This window comes from Scardinius erythrophthalmus (assembly GCF_964197995.2).
Source record: "Scardinius erythrophthalmus genome assembly, chromosome: 1".
In the NCBI taxonomy this organism is placed as follows: Eukaryota; Metazoa; Chordata; class Actinopteri; order Cypriniformes; family Leuciscidae; genus Scardinius; species Scardinius erythrophthalmus.
This window is the reverse complement of record NC_138221.1, coordinates 74,114,757-74,126,542: the sequence shown is the minus strand read 5'-3', so window position 1 is coordinate 74,126,542 and position 11,786 is coordinate 74,114,757. Positions and strand designations below refer to the sequence as shown.

At 34.2% G+C, this 11,786-nt stretch overlaps 1 protein-coding gene across 1 annotated transcript in view; it reads right to left on the bottom strand.

The window, feature by feature from the left end:
• Nucleotides 1-9,607: 9,607 nt before the first annotated feature.
• LOC308696617 (uncharacterized protein) overlaps nt 9,608-11,786 on the bottom strand; it is a gene marked incomplete at its 5' end in the record, with an annotated part of 38,045 nt that continues 35,866 nt past the window's right edge. Inside the window, 3 exons of the mRNA XM_081375475.1 lie at nt 9,608-9,692; nt 9,855-9,892; nt 11,408-11,569. Of these exons, the coding sequence (XP_081231601.1) occupies nt 9,883-9,892; nt 11,408-11,569 (172 nt within the window). The 3' untranslated portion in view covers nt 9,608-9,692; nt 9,855-9,882. The remainder of the gene's footprint in view (nt 9,693-9,854; nt 9,893-11,407; nt 11,570-11,786) is intronic.

Genomic DNA, 11,786 nt, shown 5'->3' with positions numbered 1-11,786 from the left:
CACTATAATTTTGTTGGGAGGTATAGCTTGTCTGTTAAGAAAATTTAAGCATTATGGAAATGTGTTCACTGACTGCATATTGTGTGAAAAATACAAGAAATATGTGAATGGTATGGCCACAAAAGACTGATGCTGTGCTAATTGTGTTTAGAGTTTTGAAAATGTGAACACTGGTTGGACAAACGCTTGTTAGCGACTGAAAAAAACTGTAAAACAAACGTGTTAACTAACATCAACATTAGGTTGTCAACCGTGCACCCCTATATTAAAAATGCCGATCTAAATGATACAGATATAATTTGAAATAGTGTAAAATGAACTGAAGTAGTACAAATAAATCAAATCAAAAATCAAATCAAATCAAAGTTTATTTATAAAGCACAGTAAAAACAACAATAGTTGACCACTGTGCTGTACAATGTCATACTAAAAAAGGTATAAAATAAGTGATATACACATATGCATATATACACATACATGTACACATGCACAAATATACATACATGCGTATATACACACAGTACACATATACACAAAAACATGCATAACACATACATACATACATACATACATAAATATAATAATTTACATAAATATTATAATTTAAATAAGAATGTGGGTAGCGTACATCTTATTTTACACACTTTTCGATTAGCTATCTACCTTTAATCTATCATCAACCTCTTATCTTTTGTTAGCATATGTGTGTGTGTGTACGTGTGTGAGTGTGTGTGTGTGTGTGTGTGTGTGTGTGTGTGTGTGTGTGTGTGTGTGTGTGTGTGGTAGTGATGCGATAACACCTTTGTAGACATTCTGTCACCAAGTCAACGTTTGTGTGTGTGTGTGTGTGTGTGTGTGTGTGTGTACTGTATATGGTGACGCAAGAGTTGCAACTATGGCAACTGAGAAGACCATTCTTTGTGAAGAGTTTTCAGAGACTGATGAAGTCGGTATAAATATACTACAAAATATCCCCAGTGTTGCTAATAAACTGAGTGGTATTTAAGTTCTGTTGCTTTTATATGAAAATAAATATAATGAACAAGACACCGAAAGTAGCCTACTTATTTAATTCCATTCCAAATACATGTTTATCAATCTTTTTTCTTTAATACAGACATCCGTTTTTATTTATTTATTTTTTTATAAAAATTACATTGCATAACCCATAGAGATCGCACTGTGATAGTTTGGGAATATTACCACATAACGTATACATAAAACATGATATCAGAGTTTTATTAAAATCAAACATTTAAAAGAGAACAATACATCACGGTTGTTTAAACCAATGAACATCAAGCTGTGTCGTCAGCAAGTTATTTCCCATCATGCTTTTGATCAGCACAGTCAGTGGAGAGCAACTGCGCTCGACTTCAGAATCCACCAGGTGCGCCTTGCGCTCGCGGGAGATTTTTGACATACGTCAGCATGACATCAGAGCAAGACGGACCACACTCGGACACATTTCTAACCAGCATGCATCTCGTGCTGATCACCGGTGCACACCGTTTCCGGGAAACATGACGTTCAACCCGGAAACCGTAGCAGTGCAGCTCTCGCGGTACTTTGTTGGCATACGTCACAGTCATGTGGAGTCGCTGTGATGCAGGCTCAAAATTGGTCTATGGTTGTTCTAGTTGTTATGGAATTCCGGCAGTTCTAGTGTTAACTTATTTCAATGGTGTTTTAACATTTTACATAATGAATGAAATGCTATAAGACTGATGTATTTTAACACAATGAAATTACAACTGTCTTCTTTAATAAATGACGATGATCACTACTCTGAATATGTTTTTATTATTATTATTTACATTGAACAAAACAAAATGCTCTGATTGTCTCAGATAAATGTCTTTTGTTACAATTCACATAAAAAATCACAAGTACCCGACAAAAGTAAAATGTAAAATTCTGTTCAAAAATGTTATAGGGTTTATAGGGTGACGATTTCCTATGGTAAAATAAAACCATACAAGTGTAGTCTGAGTCGTTGTGCGTTCTTAAATCTGATTCACACAACGAAAATACATTAATTATGATTTTGAGACTATGTTTTGAAAAAGATAGACATATTGCCATGTATGTGCAACACTAGGAAGATATGTGTTTATTAAAAACTCTGAACCCTATCTGTTTGTAACTTTACAGGTAGGCTATATTAAAAAGTTCTTAGCTACTTCAGGCGTGGATTTATTTCGTAACACCTCGTACAGCCACATTTCAAGAAAAATATCAATAATAGTTAGAATATATTTAATATTGACGTTCTCTTTAGAGAATGCATGTATACAGACAGATCTGATAATCTTACACCATATTCCTGTAACACAGTCTGTTTTAATCTATCTTTATAAGCACCAGAATCCGAAGGATAGTCAAATATCTTTATTAGTTCTGCCATGTAGACGCTATGAGATTTCAATCAATAAGAATCAATCATGTTACAAAGTTGTACATTATTTTATTTTAGAATATAAAAGTCAGAAACATTTTTTATTTCACAATATAAAAGTCACAAACATTTTTCACTACATAAAAGTTACAAAACATTTCCAAACAACAAAAATGTTTTTCTTTTATTAGAATGTAAGAAGTAGAAAGTTAAAAACATGTATAATATGAATTATATCACAAACAAACAAAATTTAATTTCACAGACATTTCAAATTCTTCTCCATGATGCATTCACCTAAAATATAAAATCATTTTACAAACATTTTTAATCATTTTACAAAACACTCAAGGACATATTATATATTGTCCAAACAAAAGGTAAATTTATACGTGTATTTTTAAAAAAGCAGGTTATATTGACAAATTCTATAGTCTATTATCCACACAAAAAATTAAATTTCTAGAATGACACGCAAAATAGACTTGATAATCCGGTGACCTGTGAGTTCCATGGCATCCGACCGTCTCATCGACAGACGTGTCTGGGGTCTCGGCCACTGTGGCAGGTGTTTCCAACTCCATAGCTTGTGAGGAACACCAGTTTGTGATATCCAAGTTCAGTACAGAATTTATTTAGCCAATCGACACTTTTCTGAGGTAATCCATTTGTCATAATAGGTAATCCATTTGCTGCATCCGGTAATCCTTTTGGTACGTATCCGTTAGTAGTTCCCAGGGTATGATGATGAAGAAGAGTCAGCTCCTTGAGTCACGATACGTTTGAATGAATCGGCTAGTCCGGAGAGTAGTTTCTTAATGTTTGTAGATCGTGGGAGGAGTTATCTGGAAGCCACGCCTACACGGGACCTCCCACTCGGGATGGAAGAGTGCTTCACTTTAATGTTGCTGTAACGCTCATACGCGCTGGTCCACTGGAAAAACTGATTGATCTTGGAAAAAATCTCAGCCATCACAGGTAGATCTTTCCATTGGAACATGAATTTCAGTTCATATAATTTTAAATGATCTTTTTCAGATATCGGCCAGGTGAATTCTGGGTACGTTCCAAAGTCGCTACACAGAATATAAACATAGTTGTCCGAATGTTTATTTATCTGGTCAGCCAGAATTCGGTATCTAGTACCCATTGTTAATCCTGCCCACTCACCAATAAAAAGGGGCATGTCCTTACCTTCCTGTAAATCCGGCCATACTTTTGAATAGAATAAAATCCAATCTCTTTCAGTGAATTTTAATGCTGGATCATCCGTGGAGTTTGTGGTGAATCGCTCGTTGTTATCCACGTTAAAAAATCTGACTTCTCTGTTGATTTTGTCATAATCATATGTACACGCACGTCCTTCAGACAAGTGAAAAGTATATTTCACAGAATCTGCAGGCTCGTGAAGAAATCGCGTTAAACATGGCCCATGGGTTTCCCGTTTTTTTCGTGGTGCTAAAGTCAAATCCGCCATAGCATCAGTAATCCTTCTCTCAGGTGTTTTCGGTGCCGCAGTATTGCAGGTTGTCTGGTATGCAAAATCAGAAGTATCTCTAGTAGTGCTTGAGTTCCTTTTTAAACTCTGTCACACTGTGGGAGGGAATTCCCACGTGATGTAACCATCGGCGTCATCTTATACGCACACATTTAAATCGCAACAGACCTCTCACCTTTGAGAGGCGTGTTAGTGGGTGGAGTCTGTGTCACATTCTGGCCCGTTAATGTATATGTCATTTAAGTTCGGACACTGTGCTGGACGGTCACTTTTCACGATGGGGTGTGTTTGTTGTCTCCCCAAGTGATTTGGTCTTTTGAATCTTACACAAATGTTTTGGACACACGTGATTTGTGTCATCATTTGTATGCTTTGTGTATTTATCGTAAACTATAATTTTCAACCCTCTTTTCTTGTGATTTGGTCTTTTGAATCTTACACAAATGTTTTGGACACACGTGATTCGTGTATAAAGATGATTTTTTAAAGTTAGTCCATAAGCGCAACTATTTACACGCATACGAAGTAGGAGAATAACTCCTACTTGTGAACATTCCATTATCTGTTTATCTGGGGTCTGAGACTATCCTTACCTCATATGTTTCTTTAATTTGTGGAGGATGTTGAAGTGTTTTAGTTAAAAAAGGTATTAGTTAATAACAAACAAACAAACATTAAAACATTAAACCCCAATGGAACCATACTATTAATACATAAAATATGGTATAATTACAGTTTGAAAATGACTTCCATAATATTTTCTTTTAGTAAAGTGGAGCATCCAACACAAAGTTCTGCGTTTGTGGGTATGATCTCACAAAGATTACATCAATATTACTTTTCTCGAACACAACATGTATGGACTATGTTTCGTTATCTAGGCATAACACATCAAACAATATTAGGCTAGAAAGATCTAATACCGGTTTAATAACTAAATTAAATTAAATGTACAAAAATTTTAAATGCTGTTTTGATTAAGCCTTTTTACCAAGATTTAAATCTGTAGCTATACCTCTACACATGTGTATTTGCTTTGGTGAAGTTTTTAGGTGGGCGGAGACTCGCTTCACAGATCGATTTCTCATTCGTGTTGTGCTTTCGGAGCGCAAGGATGCTTTGCGAGACAGTGAAGGATCTATTTTAGCTAAGATCTATACAAAAGTTTATAGCGAATTGTAATGTTAAAAAGTTTTGCTTAAAAACTATTCACTTTATTTATTATTTTTTAACTGTTGTTGTTTGATATGTTTGATATGTTGTTCGCGTTTGAAACATAATTTACCATTTTTCTGGTATCTTTAAAAGTTGTTTGTGAAAGACATTCTATGACTTGTTTTAAATTATTTAACGTTGACTTTTTTGTTTTTAACAGGGTTTAAAATCTGTATACAGTACGTAAGAAGACATTATTGTTTACATTTTTCTGATAGGCCTAGCGTTTTAAATACTAGCCTATACACCTTTGTATTTTAAAGGTCTGTATCATTTTATTAAAGTTAAAGTTATTTTATTATTAAAGTTGTATGTGAAAGTGTTACGTGTGGAAAATGTCTTATGTTTCACGGTTTTAAAGTTAAAAGCACATAGTTTTGAACAGATTCATTATTTTTACTTCAAAGGGTTAGTTGGATTAACTTATCGAAGAGTGAATAAACCAGTAAATTAGAGAATATAACTTAACTAAAGCATGAATTAACTCTAACTTAACTAATAATTTAAACTATTAATTTTAAATAAAATCTAGCTATTAATCCTAGCTTTTTTTCAGATAACGTTGTAAACGTACGAATACTAAACCGTTGTATTTTAACTTTATACATACATTGTTTTTAAAAAGTTTTTAAATGATTGCGGAAAACAAAACTCTTTTTTAATTAAAGCAAAACATAGTTGGCTTGGGAGGGATCTTGATGTAGGAGGGGTCATGGTGTGGGAGGGGTCTAGGGGTGGGAGGTCTCTAGGGGTGGGAGGGGTCTAGGGTGGGAGTGGTCTACCTGTGGCTACAGGGCAGATGTCACAGAGTTCAGTCTAACTTTTGGGATGTAACCGTGTGGATGTGTTTCATTGAGCTCCTCACGAGGACATTGTAACTTTTGGAAATAAAATCTCTAAACCTATGGATCCAGATATACCCTTAATGCTGGATAAACCTTTGGTCTTGGATATACCTTTTGGATATACATTTGATGTGGAAAATACCACTGGATATATTGATGTGGAATACACCATTGGATATACCTTTTGGTTCTCTTTCAACAAACGGATTTACAAAAACGTAAGGCTATTTTTTAGATACTGTGATTTTAACATGGTCTGGTTTTAATATTATGTGTTTGAGACACTTTTTAAAGATATTTTATGTTAAATGTAACATTTTACACATAATGTGTGGGAGTTAAATGCTAACAAATCAACATTTTTAAAAAATGTGGGGAGGGGTGAGGGTGTTTGTAGGGAAAGGGATCATGGGAAAATTCCCACGGTCCGGAGCTGAACACTGATTTTTCAATGTTTTAACATTTATGTTTTAACATAAAATGTTGTTTTAGATGTTTTAATGCTAACACATTTTTTATCTTTAAGAAAATATACACTTTTAAAGATACTTTATGTAAAATGTAACGTTTTATAAATAATGGGTGAAAATTAAATGATTATGGATCAACATTTTAAAAAAAATATCTTTTTGTAATGAAAAACCCTCTTAACTTGTTATACTTTTCTGTAAATGACTGAACATTGATTTTCAATGTTTTAACATTTATGTTTTAACATAAAATGTTGTTTTAGATGTTTTAATGCTAACGCATTTTTTATATCTTTAAGAAAATACACACTTTTAAAGATACTTTATGTAAAATGTAACGTTTTATAAATAATGTGTGAAAGTTAAATGATTATGGATCTACATTTTTTAAAAAATTATCTTTTTGTAATGAAAAACTCTCTTAACTTGTTATACTTTTCTGTAAATGACTGAACATTTATGTTTTAACATAAAATGTTGTTTTTTAGATGTTTTAATGCTAACGCATTTTTTATATCTTTAAGAAAATATACACTTTTAAAGATACTTTATGTAAAATGTAACGTTTTATAAATAATGTGTGAAAGTTAAATGATTATGGATCAACATTTTTAAAAAATTATCTTTTTGTAATGAAAAACTCTCTTAACTTGTTATACTTTTCTGTAAATGACTGAACATTGATTTTCAATGTTTTAACATAAAATGTTATTTTAGATGTTTTAATTCTAGCACTTTTTTATATCTTTAAGAAAATACACACTTTTAAATGTACGTATGCGTTTACGCGTTTGATATGTTTTAATATCTGTTTAATGTCTTAATACTAATACATTTTGATAGCTTTAAGATAATACAATTTAAACTTTTTTCATTGACATTTTAAAGTTTTTAATGTGCAACTAATGTGTTTTACAAATGTGTGAGAACACTAAAGATATGTGTATTTTAACTTTATACAACGTTTTATATTATTAAATATATAATTTAATGAATAATATTTCCCTGGTTCTGTTCAAGCCCATAAGGGAGGAGCAAGCGTGGGAAAATTCTCACGGTCACGTGACCTGTCCGGAGGTGGGAGGGAGGGGGGTAGAAAGGGGCGGGGCAAGCGTGGGAAAGTTCCCACGGTCAAAAGGGGGCGGGGCAAGCGTGGGAAAATTATCACGGTCAAAAAGGGGGCGTGGCTTAAGGGCCATAAATCACTCAAAGTGACATATCCGCCCTTTAACCTCTCTCTTTCACCGCCTGGACATATGTGATTGCTAGAACAATAAGTTTGAATAAAGCTTTGTTTGGTGTGTTGTTGACTTGTACATGCATTTGTTTATTGTGATCGTCACTTTTACTCATTTATTCATGTTTCTTATTGTCACTAAATAAAATATAATTATTTCATCAATATATGCATTAATTCATTGCTAGACTGAAATTTGAGATGTGTTCACTGCATTTATTTAGTGTGTATTTATGCATATCTATGTCATATGACAAAACAAACTACATTTTGTTTCTTTTACTGAAATATATAATTTTCAGTTAAAAAAGTAATATAATTAAGTATTGGTCAGCATTTATCATTATAATTGTGTGTAAGTGTTGGGGTGGGCTAGCAATGCAATTCTTTCTGGGGTAATCTTTATTTTTAAGGAGGGATATTTACATTTTTGGAGTATAAAATCAGCAGTTTTCTCCAAAGGCGAGATCTTGGAGCAGCCGCCCATCTCCTCTGTGCAGACATTACACACATTACACACGCTGAGGAGAACTGTTCTAGGCTGTCGAGTTACTTATTGAAATTAAGGACCTACTCAGTGAATATGCGGTTTCGAACACAGCCAGGGTGTAGCAAACACACTCACAGTCCTTTTAAACAACAATTAGTTAGTCATGTGACAATCACCTGATTACGTAATGTAGAATAGTCACAAGAGAGAAGAAATTGTTTGATAAATATAGAGGACATATCTCACCAAAAAAATACACAACACAACATAATATAAAACAATATATATATATATATATATATATATATATATATATATATAAATAAAAATATATATACACACACACACACACGCACATATATATATATTATATATATATATATTTTTTTTTATATAAGACATGTACAACTTCACATAAAATATCAATGAAATATACAAATCAGAATCAACAATATATTCCCAATTCCAAAACTTGGATTTCACATAAAACTAAATAGATATTTATAATAATGAATTATTATATTAATTATTATAAATAATTATTATACATCCTAAACCAACATTGATCATTCAATATCACGTTTCTAAAACGCATGCTAACACACACGCTGCTTTATTTAATTGTGAAGTCTGAGTCTCTTCCACCTTTATGAAACACATTTACACATTTATTTCTCCTCATAGACAGTAGTTAGACTCTTCTGTAGATCAGCTGATGGTTTCTGCTCCTCTCATGATCATTTCACACTACGATATAACATCCATCAGAGTTTGGTGATCGACCTTTATCAGGGATGTTTGGTGATCGACCTTCATCAGGGATGTTTGGTGATAGATCTTTATCAGGGATGTTTGGTGATTGATCTTCATCAAGGATGTTTGGTGATCGATCTTTATCAGGGATGTTTGGTGATCGATCTTTATCAGGGATGTTTGGTGATCGATCTTTATCAGGGATGTTTGGTGATCGATCTTTATCAGGGATGTTTGGTGATCGATCTTTATCAGGGATGTTTGGTGATCGATCTTCATCAGGGATGTTTGGCGATCGACCTTCATCAGGGATGTTTGGCGATCGACCTTCATTAGGGATGTTTGGTGATCGACCTTTATCAGGGATGTTTGGTGATTGATCTTTATCAGGGATGTTTGGTGATCGATCTTTATCAGGGATGTTTGGTGATTGATCTTTATCAGGGATGTTTGGTGATCGATCTTCATCAGGGATGTTTGGTGATCGATCTTTATCAGGGATGTTTGGTGATTGATCTTTATCAGGGATGTTTGGTGATCGATCTTTATCAGGGATGTTTGGTGATCGACCTTTATCAGGGATGTTTGGTGATCGACCTTTATCAGGGATGTTTGGTGATCGATCTTCATCAGGGATGTTTGGTGATTGATCTTTATCAGGGATGTTTGGTGATCGATCTTTATCAGGGATGTTTGGTGATCGATCTTCATCAGGGATGTTTGGTGATCGATCTTTATCAGGGATGTTTGGTGATCGATCTTTATCAGGGATGTTTGGTGATCGATCTTTATCAGGGATGTTTGGTGATCGATCTTTATCAGGGATGTTTGGTGATCGATCTTCATCAGGGATGTTTGGCGATCGACCTTCATTAGGGATGTTTGGTGATCGACCTTTATCAGGGATGTTTGGTGATCGATCTTCATCAGTGATGTTTGGTGATCGACCTTTATTAGGGATGTTTGGTGATCGATCTTAATCTACTCTGTAAAGTGGAACAGAAGAGAAAGCAATCAGAGTTCAGTGGAACAAAGTGCAAATTATTATATTTCAATTACTATTTTTTTTTTTTTTGTAAAAATAAGTTAAATTGATTTCCTGTAATCAGATTAATTACTGACAATACATGATCTTGGATAGATATTTGTGTTTTTAAATATAATAGATGTAAAGCATGAATCATGTACATGTGTGTGTGTGTGTGTGTGTGTGTGTGTGTGTGTGTGTGTGTGTGTGTGTGTGTGTGTGTGTGTGTGTGTGTGTCGGTGCGACTCCTATTGAGTCTCTGTAAAGGAGAAACTAATGAGTGTACGGCGTATGGAATAAACCACAGGGAGCAAATACAAATGTTATTTTGAGTTCAAACACAAACCTTTAGTTAAAGCCGTTTGTCCTCTAGTTTAAACATGTTTGTAGGCTCTTAGTAAATAACTGAGAGTAAAGTAAGTGTAAAGTTGTCACAGTAAAAACACACTAGAGACAGAGACATTCCTCATGTGAGCTGGACGCTGTGAGCTGAAGCTGGAACTGAACTGATTTTAGCAGGAGTGCAGCGTTTTCTTACAGTCTGACCAAGTCTGTTTTCACACTGAAATGATTCACTTCTACTGTTAATAAAGCAGGTGTTGATGTTGTAGTGGATTTTTTCCTAAATCCCGACTATCTAGCGTCTACAAATCGACACTTAATAAATAAAACTGTTGCGTCTACAATCGACACTTAATAACCTTTATACTCCAGCTCTTTGCGTCTTCCGTCGACAACTGGCCGAGTTTCTAACTAACTTGCTTCCCTGACCAGTTTAAGCAGAAATTAACAGACAAACTTTCAGCAAATGTCCTCTAAATGCTTTAATAACGGCCGGGAGAGTCTTCGAGCAGTTCTCAGAGAAACTCTCCCAAGAAGAATCAAGGCCGGAGGATCTCAAACAAATTCCATTGAGAAATCCCACCGTAAAACACAGATACAACAGTTTTTATAGAATCGAGGTATGGCATAAATGTCAGGCTGCATTACATAATTTCCCCATTATTTGATTGGTTCTTCATATGCAAACTTCTCTGTTACTAGGTAAAGCAAACTTTGTTTTAATGATGACTTCATTTGTTAATCACAAGATTCTAACAGACTGTCTAGGTTCATTTCCCAAACTATGTTATTTTTACACACATATGCACACACTCAAAGACACAGGATTTCCATTGGTTTCGTACAGTACATCCTGTTCAGATGTTAGATGTTAAGGTGAGATGTTAGAAACATGGTTAGTTTAATATACAGTTTAAAATTTCTACGACAATGTATAAAGCTGTGACAGTGAGCTTTTGTTCTCTTTCCTCCTTTGTGTTAAATATTTCAATAACTTCACATTTTGTTCTCACACAAACCCTTTGTTGCAATAAAGCTTAATGATAATTTCCTTTCACAAATGTTTGAAAGGTTTGTTCACATATCAGAGGTAAATGAAGATCTCTTTAATATCTCAGTGATGTTTCCTCACCTCAGGACACAGTTTGAGTCTCGTAGCTCGTCTCTGAGTCGCTGCTGTGAGTCTCCTATCTTATTGTCTCTCAGATCAAGCTCTTTTAGAAACTGCAGTGCTTTTGAGTTAGTCAAAGACTGAGTTAAAGAAGAAACATCTGTAATGCCACAGTCCCGTAGACTAGAAAGACACAAACAGAGGAAGAGAGATTATCTTACAAACAAATCATGAATGTGAAGAATTTTACACAAATATAATGTGAACTCAGACTCACTGTGAGATACTGAGAATAAAGTGTTTTAGATTTAAAAACCCAGAAAGTGCACTGCTATAAACAATGAAACATAAGCCCTGCTGTCTTCAAATAAATAAACTTCAGTCACACTGTAATCGCTGT